This window comes from Carya illinoinensis, chromosome 8 (genome assembly GCF_018687715.1).
Source record: "Carya illinoinensis cultivar Pawnee chromosome 8, C.illinoinensisPawnee_v1, whole genome shotgun sequence".
Taxonomy (NCBI): Eukaryota; Viridiplantae; Streptophyta; class Magnoliopsida; order Fagales; family Juglandaceae; genus Carya; species Carya illinoinensis.
Window position 1 is genome coordinate 13,349,305 of NC_056759.1, and position 16,778 is coordinate 13,366,082.

General features: G+C 33.4%; 1 protein-coding gene across 1 annotated transcript; it reads left to right on the plus strand.

Moving 5' to 3' along the window:
- Nucleotides 1–637: 637 nt before the first annotated feature.
- Nucleotides 638–2,466, plus strand: LOC122317764 (transcription termination factor MTERF4, chloroplastic-like). The gene is made up of 2 exons (XM_043134759.1): nucleotides 638–760; nucleotides 877–2,466. Exon 2 carries the CDS (start codon nucleotides 1,002–1,004, stop codon nucleotides 2,184–2,186), a length of 1,185 nt encoding a protein of 394 aa, XP_042990693.1. The 5' UTR covers nucleotides 638–760; nucleotides 877–1,001; the 3' UTR covers nucleotides 2,187–2,466.
- Nucleotides 2,467–16,778: the final 14,312 nt, after the last annotated feature.

Genomic DNA, 16,778 nt, shown 5'->3' on the forward strand with positions numbered 1-16,778 from the left:
CTAAATAGGGGTTGATGGCGTTTCTATTACTTATTTTTTGGCCTCTCATTTTCCTTAAAAAGCCTTGGATGGATTATATGAACTTACGTCGGTTTAGGCACTTATTTTTAAAGTGAATTTTCTTGGTACTTTTTACTTTGCATGTTATTTTTAGTTGAATTGATTGCCTTTTTTCCTTTAATAAAATTGATTGGTCTTGTAGTTTGCTATATAGAGTTATTGAAATTTGAGTTTTCAATAACTTGTGTTTTTCTTTTAATACATTTTAAATTTAAGAAATTCTATTTGCAGTTTTGAGTGTGGGACTGTGTGTGTAGTTTCATTGATGAACGGAAATAAAAGGGAAAAAAGTATCATTTTAAAACCGATATTATTTTAATTTTAAATCTTTTTTAAATATAATTATATGAGATTTCTTAAGTAATCCCTAAATAGAGATGATATGTAGACTAACTTTTTAAAGTTTAGTTTTGAGTTTTTGTATCATCAAACTCTTTTAGGTAATTATGGTTTTTCTTTGCCACAATTGAGGTCTATCAATAAGGATATTGTCCCGGTTTCCTTAAAAAGAAAAATTGGAACACATTTATGTGATAGATTAAAAAACCTTTATAATAAGAGTACTTAAATTTTTTTGTGCCAAAAATAATTTTCAATTTTATAAATTATAAATGCATGCTACTTGGTAGATCAGATATCTTCACGAGTAATCTGCGAAGCATTTTAATTTTTGTAAATCTTGTGCCTAACGTATCTCCGGGTAGATCAAACACCTCCCTCTCTTTCTCCAATCTCCAATGCTATAATTAATAATTATATTGTTATACTTTTAGGTACCAATAAACTGATTTTTTTTAGGTTATGTTTTCTTTACAGAGCGCCCCTCATATCAGAGCGCATGAAGAATAGATCAGAGGGCAGAATTCTCGAACTCGAAGGATTAATCGAACAATCAGGCCAACCCAGTTCAAGCTGACTCAGGAAAACTTGGTTAGTCTGTTATGTTGGGTTTTTACTGTTCAAGGCAGCTGCTACTCCTCAAATGCAGGGTGACCCAATTGGGCTTTCTTCGGCAAAACGGTTTCTTTATTGTTAAATCATTTACTTCTGTCGCTATATCTCATTCCAATGAAGGACCAGGAGAAGAAAAACGTTCTTTTGCTGTATCTTACCTCATAAACTCTTGTGGGTTGTCCACAAAATCTGCTATTTTAGCATCCAAAAGGTTACAATTTCAAAGATCAGAGACACCAGATTCCGTGGTTCATCTTCTCAAAGAGAATGGGTTCACCAACAGCCAAATCTCCCAAATTGTCAGGATACAACCATCGTTGCTGTCGTGTGATCCTAAGAAGGTCCTGTTGCCCAAGATTGAGTTTTTCCGTTCTATTGGGTTTTCATGCTCCGACGTCCCTAGGATCCTAACTTCAAACCCTTCTCTGTTGGGTAGGAGCTTAGAGAAATGTCTTATCCCCTGTTTGGATTTCCTCAAGAGCGTACTTCTTGAGGATGAGAAAGTTGTTTTAACTGTCAAGCGCGCACCGCGGGTTATTCCATTCGATCCAAGAAATAGTATGATTCCTAACATTGAACTTTTGAGACAACTGGGAGCGCCTCAATCTGCTATCGCTTTCTTGGTTACTAACTTTCCCTCTTCAGTGACCATTAAGCATACTAGGTTTGCTGAGGCTGTCCACGAAGTAAAGGAAATGGGATTTAATCCCTCAAAAATTGTTTTTGTTGTAGCAATCCAAGCATTCACGAAGATCACTAAATCAAAGCTGGAATCAAAATTGGAGCTTTATAAGAGGTGGGGTTGGTCGAAAGAGATTGCCCTCCTAGCCTTTAAAAGGCATCCAAATTGTATGCTTTTGTCAGATGAGAAGATCACAAAAGCAATGGACTTCCTTGTAAACGAAATGAGTTGGTCATCTTTAAATATTGCCAGAAATCCTACAGTGATATTTTTCAGCTTGGAGAAGAGGATTATACCTAGATGTTCAGTTATTCAGATTTTGCTAGCCAAGGGATTGGTTAAGAGTGATTTGTCCTCTTCAACTTTCATGCTACCTGGTGAGAGGTCCTTTCTGGATAAGTTTGTGATCAAATTTCAAGATGTTGTTCCTGGACTGCGGAACGTGTATCTGGCTAAGATGCATCTTTCTGGACTTGGGAATGCAGTCTAAGAAGGTATCTGGGGTGGAAAACCTGTAACATTTGGAATTTTAAATAGAGTCACTGACTGCCTTTTAAATGGTAACAATCTTCTCAAGCCTTTTAATGTCGTTGGTTCCAGGTGCTCAAGGCACAATACACTGTGTACTCAGTGAATATGCTATTTCTATTCACATGAATTAGTCTGTTATTATATTTTATTAAAATGGAGTCTTTGGATAATTTGTTGTTCTCTTAACAAGATCATCCTTGCAGCAGATAGAAAGATGGGTATGATTACTGCGTTGATAACTTCTGTGTCTGGCTTGTCTTTTCTCCACTATTAGTGTATATGTAAATTTATCAGATGCAACCCGAAAAACCCATTAAAACACACTGCCTATTTACTGTTTTTTGGGCGTGTTATTAAGCTTGGTGATATTTTGGTGTTATTTTTACATTAGGCAGTGTGTGGATGTTAATGCTGTAAGTTCTTTACTATGGTCACATACTCATTTGCAGAGAGTGATCGTTTACCGCCGTCAAAGCACTCTACTTAGGGGAATCCCTCGTGTACCATAAATTCCAAAACGGCTTTCTAGTGGTAGAAGTTATGCTTATGCATGCCTTTGCCGGCCATTAGCTTTGTGCAGTCTAAGATTACAGTTGCCTTCTTAAAGTTTGACTTACCAGTAACTTCTCTCACGCTGGGAGAAATGGAGGCTTGTGATTGTGGAAAAGATAATGAGACACATATAGAAGAGTAGGCTTGTGAAAGTAAATGGAAAGCTGCCTTGGCCTGGTCTCGGAAACTAAATTCCACAATTTGATTTCAACTCAGCTTCAATATATTACAACTACATTAGTTGATTGGACCATGGCAGAAATCTCATTATTAGGAACGTAACTAGGAAGTTGGAATTTTTGAGTTGGGTAGTTCAACCTGGGAACATCCATCTCCTGAGGCTCATTTAGCCTTAAGCTAGTTGTAGTTCAGTGATGAGCATAATAATTAGTACTCATCCTAATAAGGTTGTCTGGCAGAAAATAATTGCTCATGGGCCATGGAATCTAACACAAAGTCTGCATTGCATTTCAATTGCTGTTTAGACCATTATGCAGAACCAGGGTTCTTTTTCTCCAACAACCACGAACTGACATGAAGTGTCCTGTTGCACAATGATGAAAAATAGCAGTTGTCTACCATAAAAACAAGCAGGTTTAGTTTCTTTTATCGTAATATTTACAAGCTTGTCATTTGGCTTATTTAATAGAATTTAACACCCATGGTTCTAATATTTCCTCTGCAAATTTAGAAGTTGAAAAGTGCTTTCCTGAAATGTGTCATAAACTTCCTCAACATTATATATATCTCTAGTTCGCGTTCAGAAAAGGCTTATTCACATCAATACTTCCATTAAAATCACAGTTTTGCATTTGGGTAAACATCTCGGTTATTCCTTGGAGACAATTGAAATCCAAGAGGTATATTGGTGATCTTGTTCTTATTCATACCCAAGTTGATGGCTCTCTAGGGGCAAACAGAAACCACCGGTACCAGCCACCGGACTCCAAAACTAGTCAGCTGGCGGTCCAATAGGGGGCACTGCGAGTGAAGTTTTGGCACACGAGCAACCACTTAATCTGCAACAAAATCATTCTTTGTCAAGGGAGGAATATTGCTTCCCAAAAGTCTTCTTTAATGGATGAGGTCTAATGAATAACCTGTCGTTAGTACTTATTTGCACCAAAAGACTCGTGACAGGACTAGGTAAAGTCGGCAATCAAGTGGGAAACAGACTTGAGAATATAAAAATGTCGAGAAGTGCAAGATTCACAAAAAGGAACAAACTATTTTATAACCCAACACTTTTCAAAAAATCTTTAACTCACTATTTTATTGAGATCATAGTACGAGTGAGCTTCAGCAATCATGCTTTTGAACTCCAGAGAATGATTATGGCCAACCAAGTAAAAAGGTCGATAACCAAACGCTAAAATACTTGCAAGCCTAAACTAGTCAAATACCTTGATCTGCTAATTGAACTTAGTGAAGCAACAACTTGCCCAGAAGATGCTCTTCAATCTGCCTGCTATCCACATTGGTCTATGCATATGTATATGCAAAGTCATATTTGCATAATATGAGCTTAAATTCATCTATATTGGATTATGCATATTCAAATATTTACATAGTTATAAACAGTACCTTTACATGTTTGAATATCTACTATTCACTTTCCAAAACATATTTTATTCATTCTTTTTCTCTCCTCTCACTCTCTTTCTACATATTTTACCTTTATATATTTTACTACATATTTTACTCATTCACTCCCAAAAAAATATTTTACTCAAATATTTTACATATTTGAAAATCAAACCCTATTAAAAAAAAGCAAAAAAATAAAATAAAATGATAATATTTTATTATTATTTTGTCTCAAATTTGCATAAGCCAATGTGAAAGTTTTGCTTGTATGGCAAATTGGATCTCCAAAAGATGTGATTTTGCATATGCATATGCATAAACCAATGTGAATGCTCTTACCCCAATCTTACCAGATTAATTGCAGAAACAGAGTTTCCTATAGCTTTTAACATCAAGCTTTTGAATACCATTACGTACTGGCGATATAACTTATATGTGTTTCGTACTAGATTAAAGACCGGCTGTACCGGTGCATTTTAGTAAATACTAGCCGGTTTTTGGTGTATTGGCTGAAATTAATATATTTTTATAATTAATGTAAAAATATTTACTTTTTTGTAATTTTCACTCCAACTCTCACATCTAAAGACTATTTTCTCAACTTTTTTTAATCTCATTTTCTTGAGAATTGAAAATCAAATCCCGATTCTTCTTTTCGTGATGAAAATGAGTGATTATTTTTTTTAATAGTTGGATTGAGAACTTAAAAAATTTTTCTTAATTCCTAAATTTATTAACAATTCTGTTTTCCCAATTTAAATGTAGATAATGGGTTGTCTTGGTTATGTGGTACATAAAACACATTGGTTAAGGGTGTAATGATAAGATCCCTTTGTCACCCCAAAATGAGTCAAAATTCAAATGATTACGAATTAGGGAGATAAAGCACATGCCTTATACATTTTCGCTTCCCTAATGGTTATAAAATGGGTTGTAAAAAATTATTATTTACATATTATTATTCTTAGTTAGAATCTATGTTTTGATTTTTTTTTAATTTCACATTTTAATTAAAAAATTAAAATTAGTTTGAAAGATAGAATGAGTGAAGAACCCCCACAAACATTTCACATTAAACGTTATAGTGCATTAAATAAATAAAAGTATAACCAAAAGAATCTGATCCAATAGTACTTTCTTGATCTAAGAATCAATATTTTCTCAATGATAAATAATATTTGCAATAGTAAAGTGTGTAAATATCGTGCGATTCATTTGAAAAATTTAAATAAATACATGACCCATACTAAAAAAATTATTTTTGTAATTGTGGACTCAATTTATTTTCAAAATGATTACGCGATATTTACGCATTTAACGACTATATGTAGTATTACTCTTTCTCAATTTGTATTTCAAATTATTTATTTACTCAATTGCACTTCAATCTTGGTTTAACATTTAAGATTGTGTTTTACATCATGTTTTTTCGTCAGACCTAAACCAAGAAAGAAAACCACAAAAAGTGATAATTTTATTGCATATAAATTGATAATATTAACAAATTAAGGTACAAATTGGAAAAAAAGAAGATATGTAATGAAATTTCTGCATTTCCTTAAAAAGGGTAGTACTAAATTATTAATAAATATTCAACAACTTAGAGTTAAAAAGTACATACTATTTTGGAGATTAATTCAACCAAAATATTGTGAGAAGAGCTATTTTATTCACAAATCGGTGGGGAAAGCAAAACATTTACATAATTGATGTGACATGATTTGATTTATAAGATTTAAAGTACATTTTTCTTACAAATTAAATTCTATTATATTAATACTATTCCATATATGTACTTGTAACGTTTCAATGCAAGATCCAAGTCACATGGTATAACGCTCATCTTTGTGGTAGGTCCTTTAGAGAGTGATTTTATGAAAATAGATGAGAATTATGGTTCATTTTCAAATTTATTTTTCTTTCGTGCCAGGATACAAAAGACTCCATGTTTATAAATAATACATATTTCTTAATTTAAAAGGCTACAGTAGAAAATATTAAACTTTTATAATTAAAGTCTCTTGTACAAAATAGCATGCCTAGGCTTTTGTGCTCTTCCCCTTGGCTGTGTTCATCCTGACGCATCATACATAGACAATCCATTCGTTTTAAAATGTTGTAAGGTGCAGTTTTTCTTTAAAAAAAGATTTTCTTTCATAAAACAGTTCCCCAAGCCTTGCTGCCTTCATTTCTTGAAGAGTCTATTCATGCATACATCTTTTCTTATATACATACATTCTTTCTTATCACTTTCATTGGTTATAGTACACTGTTATGCCCTGTGTGCTAGTTAGCGATCTTTTGAACCTGATTCCGCTTGTGGCCACGGGTTGGGAATCCATTTCCATTAGGGTGTAGCACTGGGTGCACTACCAATTTTATTTACTCGGCATTTCAATCTGCCCAGTCCAGTCCTTTGGTACCATTTTCCATTCGTATGGTTATTATGTATTTTCATACATTAAACATTCAGTCATTTTCATTCATTTTCAGTTCTTTACAATCTTTTCTTTCAGTTCATTCGTAAAAGTCATTTAAAAAGCATGGACTTAAACCTCATCTTTCGTAGCATCATTTAAAACATCAGTTCCTGCATTCTTTAAATCGTCATCTTTCATAGAGACATTTTAAAATACTTTTTTTGCATCGTTTAAAGCATAGGGCCAAGGCCTCGCATTTCGTTTCGTGAAAAACATATATACCATCAATTCACATGTACACACTTACATATTTTGGGTGCATGAAAATGGGTTGTCAATGAAGGCCGTTACTTACTTATACTTGAAAACTTATACTTAAAGTTCTTCCATGAAACGTGTTTTGTAAAGTAAAGCATTTCGTTTTCATTTTCTTATCTTTTAGAAAACTCTATAAGAGTATGAATGCAATACTTATCTGGATTTCATGCCATACTCATTTCATGTAGTCCATTTATGTGCGTGTCAGATGGCAACCTACATGCATACACATAACCTGTGACGTCCCCAAATTCCGTTTGGGATCGGACGGACATTTGAAGCGTCGAGACATGCAACACAAGATTACCTGCCCCCGTTCATGACATATAAGATGCAATGTTCCTAACATGTATCTAACATTATGCAATATTCGCAGCGGATAATTTTTTTCTTTAGCAATACTATGCACCAAATTGAAAATATCCCAAATGCTTAAAACATACTTCATACATAAAGACTCATTGAGTAGATCACAACACTAGTCCAAAATGGTTATGAACCAAAAAATACTAAAGATGCAACTCCATTGTACAAGTAGTAATTTACGTTAACTACTATATTAATATTGACGTCGCACCATCGCTTAGTCAACTGTGTCTAGTTGATCAGCTCCTGATTCTCCTTTAGGTCCTGTAACAAGATCTACCATTCGGGGGGAATGGTAGTTGGGACTACCAAAGTGAGATTTGATTACAAATCTCAGTAAGTTAACAAAAAAATTCTACACAAGCTAATGATGCATGCATGACAGTAAAAGCATAAATGCATAATCAAATTCATAAGTAATTAAAGCATAACTTGGCGTACAACATAGCATAATTGACATAACTTAAATTGAAACATGAATGAACTTGACTTGACATGAACTTGATTTGAAACTTGACTTAACATGAAAAATACGTACTCCACAGTTGTTGTGGCCCCATGTATTCTACGTGTAAATACATACTCCACAGTTGTTGTGGCCCCATGTATTCTACACAAACTTGACTTAACATGAAAAATACATACTCCACAGTTGTTGTGACTCCATGTATTCTACATGTAAATACATACTCCACAGTTGTTGTGGCCCCATGTATTCTACACAAACTTGACTTAACATGAAAAATATATACTCCACAGTTGTTGTGGCCCCATGTATTCTACGTGTAAATACATATTCCACAGTTATTGTGGCCCCATGTATTCTACGGAAACTTATTCTTTAACTGCTTAAATACATACTCCACAGTTGTTGTGGTCCCATGTATTCTACGTGACACAATTGCTATGTCTCACGTAGTGTATGCGTCACAATTGTTGTGACCCCATACATAAGTAATCAAGATGAAACGTGACTGGAATACGAAATGACTGAAGCCCTGACGTAACATAACGTGACTTGAATATAACTTGAAATACATGACCAACTTGAGATAGAAATATTTCGTAACATTGCATAACATATAATAGACAACATATTTAACATGACATATTTGCAACAGTGAATATTACATGACTTGACATACATGTAATAGATGGCATACTTAGCATGACGTACTTGTAAGGTATAGTAATACATGACAGAATATATTATGTAACAGATAAAAATTGACGACAGAATAAATTCTGTATAATAGACAATTACGTGATAACTTGGCATGGCATGACATATATGATAACATACATACATACACTGTAGTTCCTTTACTTAGCACACATACACAGTAGACTGCTAGTAAGTTAAAAGCTAACTTATCTCGATCTCCGCGTTTCTTATAAAACTTCAAGTGCGATCACGAGGAACTGTAATTAGTGATTCTAAAAGTTAGAACTAAATTACTAAATATTTGAAATATGGAAAATACTAACTTAAAGAGTAAAATTTTCATTTTACTCTCTACATGTGGAAAAATGACCGTTTTACCCATAACTTAAGGATTTTGCATACTAACTCCAAAAGTTTCTAAAATTTATATTCCTCATGTAAATTTTGTCCTAAACTTAAATATCAACTCAGAAAAATTTAAAATAAAACACAACTATGAAGAACACACTATGGTCGAAACATCCATAGGCCATTTCCTTTGATTTTTGTTGCAATTCCTTCCAACTTCAAAACTCATGTTTAAACTAAAATTTTGCAACAAACATCTTCCAATCCTAAGTTCAAAATCATACTTAAAACATCCATTTAGAAAAAGTTAATAATCAACCCCAAACTTTTTTGTAAAAAGATCCAAGCACTTGAATCACAAGTTTTGACCTTAAATCAAAACATCTCCAAGAATTTCAAAAATTAAATCTTACTTCTAACATATTCATAATATCATCCTAACATCAACCATGATTTAAATCATCAAACTAAAGTCACCAAAATCTCAAAATAACATTTGGAGTTTTTGGTTTTACACTTAGTCCAAAAACAGAAACTTTTTCCTCAACTAGTTTTGATAAATCTCTTGATCTATGACTTATAAATATATGATCTTCAAACCAAACCATTACATGGTTTAAAAAGATGTCATAAAACATATATAAGCTTCTAATTCAAGATCACATGGTTAGAAATTAACCAAAACATAAATTTAGCCAAGAATATCCACACTTTGGCTTATCTGAATATCTCTTTGCATAAAATTTCATATCTTTGAAAATAACATCAAATATCTTCAAAATAATAATATAAAATGTATATAAGATGTTTAGGATCCTCCAATAAAATTATCAAAGTCATTAAAATAGGTTTAAACCACCAAAGAGTTAAACTTTCTCAAAACAGAAACTGTTTTTCCTCTTCCAGTTCCTAAGTTTCTAAATCTAAGAAAATCTTTTATCAAAAACTTTAATCATACAAAAATCCTCAACCAATAGTCATATATACATGTTAACAATACTCCATAAAAATTTCGGACCAATATCTATCCATTAGCTTGGTCAAAAACTCCAAACTATAACATATTCTCCAGTTTACCTTTCAGAATGACCTTTGTATAGTTTATACAATATTTGACTGACCAAATGATCTTCAAATGGGGCAAATAAGATATCCATGTAAACTAAACTCAAAAAGGAACAACTTATATGAAGGAGACTTTATGATAAAACACTTACAATAGCTTCGAAATTGGCGTGCAAAATACCTCCTAAAAGCTGTCCGAGAGAGAGTGTTTGATATTCTTTCAATGGAAAGTGTAAATGAAGATAATTTCGTGGGGAGAGGTGGCTGGAGATACTTATGGATGAGATATGGAAGAGATGAGGCTGGAGTTGAGAGTTGAGTGTAGTTTTCTTCTACCCAAAATATCTATAAAAGATTATCTCATAATATTCTATCTAATAGTATCTACAAAAAATCAACTTAAGATATTTTTATCTAATAATATCTATAAAAATCAACTCAAAATATTTTTACCCAATAATATTCATGAAAATTACCTCAAGATATTTCTTTTTATCCAATAATATCTACAGTTTTGAACAGACGTTTTGTCCGAAAATATAAAAAAATGTTATTGCGCCATAAGACTTTAAATAGCCCTCCGAGTCTAATGGCACAAACCATAATACATTTTGACACTTCTAATTATCTCCAATAATCAAAAACACACTTCTGATACCATAGTAAATAATAACACTAACTATGTAGTTAGACAAAAACCTATACGATTAATGGATTCGTGAAAACTTATGGGTTTTCACGAGGTTTCTAAAGTTAATAGAAATTTCACAATTGAATTTCTAGCGGGCTGTTACATAACCTCACTTTATTCTCTGTCTAATACATAAGCAACTATACTAGAAATAGAACTACGCTTCACTTGGAATACTCTCCGTCTATCCCTGGGTTCTTACATGCTATTTCTTATGTTAAAACCTTCGGAGCCTTATTTTTTAAAATGAAACTCCATGATTGATCTTAGTGTTAAGACACTAAGACATTTGTCTTATTCTTCTATCAACCACATGTTGATGCATGACTCAAACTGACTAAGTCACACATCCCAATCCTTGAAGACATATCTGTTACTACCTTTATGCATCTTAGCTCACACTAAACCCTCATGCCCATTCATACACATTACACGGTTTAAAGCCAACTCTGGAGCTAAAACATCGCGTAACCATATTGAGGACAGATTATCCATTATATACGGTAAATTCGTCTGGTACACGTATCTCACCAGATGCACATATACCTTATCCTTTTATCATTAAGACTAACACAATCCATTCGTAGCTTGCTTATATGAACAAGTACCATACTCCAATACCAACTTATTCAGACCCAGTCAGTAGGACTTTTCCTACTTTCTGACTTTGTACAAATTTATCCCAACACTTAACAAGACATGACTGCATCCACAATTACACATCTATCACGTTACGTAGCTCGAGACTAATTTCGAGTTACGTCACAACACCCGTCATGCTTCCACTACGCTACTCTTATACTTTTCCACTACTTCACCCATACTCTCAGCCATAAGTCAACAACAAGGTGACACACGTTATCTCAGACTACAGGCCACGTCACAGCTATTTCAGGATACTGTTATATAGTTTCCAATGCTACACAATACACACTACACTCCTCAACTACGTCGTCCAAATCTTCGTGACACACATTCCAATATATCACGACACTAAACAAAGTACATCTCACGTGAACTCCCTTTCATTCAGACTACACCACGCATCACTATGACGCGTGCCACATGGTGCATTGCTGCACAATATGGAGTACGCACCATGTGTACTCCCTTCACTACATTACGTATTACCACAACGCACACCACATGGTGCGTCGCTATACAACATGGAGCACACGCCATGTGTACTCCCTTCACACTTCATCACATCACCATTACAGCATATACGCCATATGATACACCACTCCACCACATGGAGTGCACTCAATGTGTACTCCTTCCACACCATAACGCTGCATTATAACTACAGCCCTTGCTTCACACTCATACTCCACAACACAGTCTACAATACTACATAATTATGTCCAACACTTTACTACATAGTCACACTTCACAGCAAACTCTACAATACTAATAGCATAGTCCACAACGTATTAACTAACATAATAACGAGGATAAATGATAGATAGTTATACCATCGACAGGATAACCCGTGCGTTACCGCTACCCATCGCGGTCAATGGCGTCAGAGGAGTCGTACGTAACGTTTAACACCGCATACGGTGGCTATCCACCTTGCATGGTGGCTGTCCACCACAGAAGGTGGCAGTTTGGGCTTAGGGAAGGGCTAGGGATGGTCTTAAGAGGTTCATGGTGGCCTTGGAATGGTGGTGAGGGGTGGAGTATGGCTGCACCTCACCGTGCACAGTGCACCCGAGAGAGTGAGGGTGCGTGTGAATCAATGGAGGGGCTGGAAGTTATGGCCAGGCATGGAGGAGCTTGAGGGAGGTGTGGTGGAGCTGTGGTAGCGAGGTGGTGGCCGGATGGGGGCTCATGGCGACGGATCTGGCCATGGATGGTGTAACCCCTGCATGAGAGAGTGGGGGAGAGTGAGAGATATGGGGATCTTAGTTAGGCATGGAAATAGTTAGGGGAGGTCGTGGTGGTCAGGGGATCATGGTGGTGATGGTAAGGTGGCATGGGCAGCTGTGCACAGCGGTGCACGATGGAGAAGCCGTGCGTGCTTCGTGCGTGTGTGTGTGTGGTGGTGCAACGGAGAGGAGAGAGTTGGGGAGAGAAGACCATGGAGAGGAAGCCCATGAGGTGGTGGTGCCGTTGGTGGTGGTCGGAGGCCATGTTGGCAGCGTACGACGGCGCAAGGAGGAGAAATGGGCTTGAAACCCATTTCGGTTGAAGGGAGAAGGAGAGAAAGAAAGTTGCCGGGGGGACTCACCACTGGTGGAGTTAAACTCACCGGTGAGAGGGGGAACTACTGGTGGTGGAGGTGAGACTGAGTGGTCGGTGGTCAAGCCGGCTGGAGGAGACATGAAGCACGACCAAGGAGAGGGAGAAAGCACACTGACGGGTTGGAAGAAAGAGAGAGGGGAAAAGAAAAAGTGAGGCAAAAAGGTAGGGGTTTGGGTATTTAATCCAAGGCCTTCATTTCGAGATCTTCAAAACGATCTAACAGTGAGTTTAAATACTGATTTGAAAATATGTAAACATTTTATTTAAATTTAAAACACTGAGAGGAATTAAGATAGAATAAAGTTTATAAAATAATATTCCTTCATCATTAATTAAAATGATGAAGTCTTGTTAATTATTTGAAGAGAATAAAACCATTTAAATTAATTTAGAGTTTTTAACATAAATTTAAATCTTGTAATATTTTTAAATGACTAAAATATTTTAATTTAAATAATTTACCACAATTATAATATTTTTGGAACTCTTCAAAAATATTATAATTGTGTTTTTTTAAAAACAAGCTTAATTCGATAACACTAAAAATATCACATATAAATATTTTTAAAATATTTAAAATATCTGTAAGTTTTAAAATATTAAACTTGCTTTAAAATCCACTTTATATCTTTTAAAACACGTCATTGAGGCTCGATACGTAGAACAAAGTTAGTAACTATAGAAGAAAGAATGAGCAGATTATTACACATGATTTATACTTCAAAAAAACTAATTAATAATATAATTAAAGTCACATTAAAATTTTATAAAGAATAAAAATTTCTTATTTTCAAATAATATGAAATCTCATATATCGCCTGCTCATACTTTTTACATCGATTTATAAATAAAATTAGAAAAATTTTATACAGCAGTCCATACTATTTTACACTATTAAAAATATAATTTTATTTCTCTATTTTTTTATTTTATATTTTAAAAAATATTAATGTATTAGATACGAGGCTGCCTCATAAAATTATCAGGATAAGCAGTTGAAAGCAATTGAAAAGGGCATGCTACTAATTTTGAACACAACAAAGGTGAACACAAAAAAAAGGTTGAGTTGATTATTACACTTTTGTACAAATTTGATGATGCTGAACGACGTCACTAAAGAAGGCAACTGAAAATGTCGTGCGCCGTATATGGCTTGCTGATTGACACGTGATTTACCCAAATGGCATCTTCCTATTGGGCATTGCCAAAGAGCTGTGATGACTTTGTACACAAATGAAAAATAACAAAAGAAAAAGAGGTGCAGGAATCTTTGATGCCCATGTCAGCCTTCAGGATTTTATATTCTTTCCAGTCAAGTTGCTCCCCAATTTAAATGTTAAAAAAACAATGCCTTTGCTGCTTTTGCTAAAGAATCTTTTAGCAAAGTGTAAAAGTTGATTGTATTGTATGACATGATAATGCTTTAGGGTGTAATATGAATCAAGATTCTTTGAGCTTTTATTCAAATTTTAAGATTTAAATAAATAAAATATAATATTTATTAAATATTTAATGTAAAATATTATATAATTCTCTATTTTGTTTGGGTCTAGGAAATTTGAATAGAATTCTATAGTATCTTAATCTAGGATAGAACTGAGGGAATTGATTTAATACTTAGGTCTTGTTTGGATGTCAAAATAAGATGAAAAATTTATTAATAGTAATAAAATAGTTTGAGTTAAGATATTTTATTAGATTTTGAGAAATGAGAAAAAAAAATTAAACAAAAATATTATTAGAATATAATTTTTTAATATAATTTTTATTTTAAAATTTAAAAAAGTAGAATTGTTACTCTTTTTGTTTAAAAGTTTGGAAAAGTTTTAATTAATGATTATATAAAAAAGTTGAAAATTTTAAATTGAAGCATTTGTGTTTAAGTGATGTTTGAATGTTGAGATAAAATTACCATCCCATCTCAACATCCAAACGAGCTCTTAAGGAAATGTTTGGAAATTATTTTGGTCTCTTCTCATCCCATCTTATTTCTTTTCTAAATATTACTTAAACACAAATACTTTCAAACTAATCATTACAATTTTTTTCAAAATTTTAAATAAAAAATAATTTATTTTTTTCAATACCAAAATAAAAATTATGTTAAAAAAATATATTTTATCAACATTTTAACTTTATAAAAAAAAATCATTTCCCAAAACTTTATAAAAGTAATTCAAACTTTATTACTACTATTCACAAATCATTTTATTATTATTTTTAAAATTTTCAACTTATTTCATATCCCAAACATCCCTTAAGCCAAATTTAAAAAAAAAAATAAAAATAAAAAATCATTTTTCCTAAAAGATCGTAATTCCATACACACGTGACACATCATTTAGAAGAAAATCATAACAAAAACTCACTTTTATTAGAATGATGTTGACAATTGGGAAAGGATCGTGTCGATGCATTTTCATGTCACGGAGGCGAACAAAGTGGTCAGATAACCTATGCATTGATTTACTCTTTGTGCTCAGCGGTTGTGCTTGTGGTGAAGAATCTGAAGATCCATGGCTTACCAAATGGAAAAATATAAAAATATTAGCATCTCTTATGACTTTGTCATTTTATTTTAACCATTTATATATTTAATTTTTTTAAAATTTTTTCTTTATTTAATAGTTAAAGAAGTGATTTTTAATATATTAATATATATATTTTTTTAAAATATTCAAATATGTTTAAAAAATATAAAAGAAAAAAGAAAAAAATAAAAAATTGAGATTTGCACTAATGGTTTTACATTGAAGCCTACGTTCATATATATATATATATATATATTGAGCATGAAATCTACTATAGAAGGGGTTGATGCCTACTTTCATGTTCACTCTAAAGCTTACAAAGTTGAGAGTGAGTGAAGTTAAAAAGAAAAAAGAAGTCGAAACTCTCAGTCTTTTTGCCGTCTCAAAGATATGTCGAATCCCCTAAAAAAGAAGTTCTTTTCCCTTGTTCCTCTCCATCGTATATTTCCCTCTTATAACTTTAAGTCTAGTTTCCATCATTTTTATCGGTGTCTTGTCCCATCAAATTTTACGTGCTTACTTTTTATTCTGATGGGTCCATGTAAATAGGTTTTGTCTCCAAGAGAGCAATATGGATGAATGTTCCCAACCCTAAACCTATCTGTCAAACATGTAATTCAAGGCAGTCATTGTCAATTTGAACACAAATATTATAAATATATATACACATATTACTTGAACCCCACCCCCTTGCACATGAAGCAAAACCCACCCTACCATTCTTCTTGAAAGAAAAAGGTAAAAAGATGACGTTTTAAGTTATATGACTCGTAAAATTTTATTTATCATTTCTATATTTATATATCACAATTTTTTTATGTTATTAAATATGTGATTTATAAATTATGAGTAGACAAATTTAATTAATTTTAAAAAAATATATATAATAAACAATATGAGAGATGATGAATGACAGAGATCTTATTAGCTAGAGCCCTAAAAGCTATAAATACAGCTTCACCCTCGAATGCCCGCCTAATCAAATATGTCCTTGACTTTAACCAACTCAAATGACCCTCAAGGATAAGGACAATATCATATGAAATGACGCTCTTGTCCCACCTCGGAACTGTCATTTCATATCATGTCATACCACCAAGTAATCTAGTAGAGATCCAATTTTGGGGAATTCAAGGACATATGCGTAATTTAACCGAGTCTCTCAAGTGTCGGTTACCCCTTGAAATACCCTTTCCAAAAGGTCGGGCGCTCCCTCCTGCTGGCGGGTACGTCCAGGTAATTAAAAAGAAAAGAAAACTGA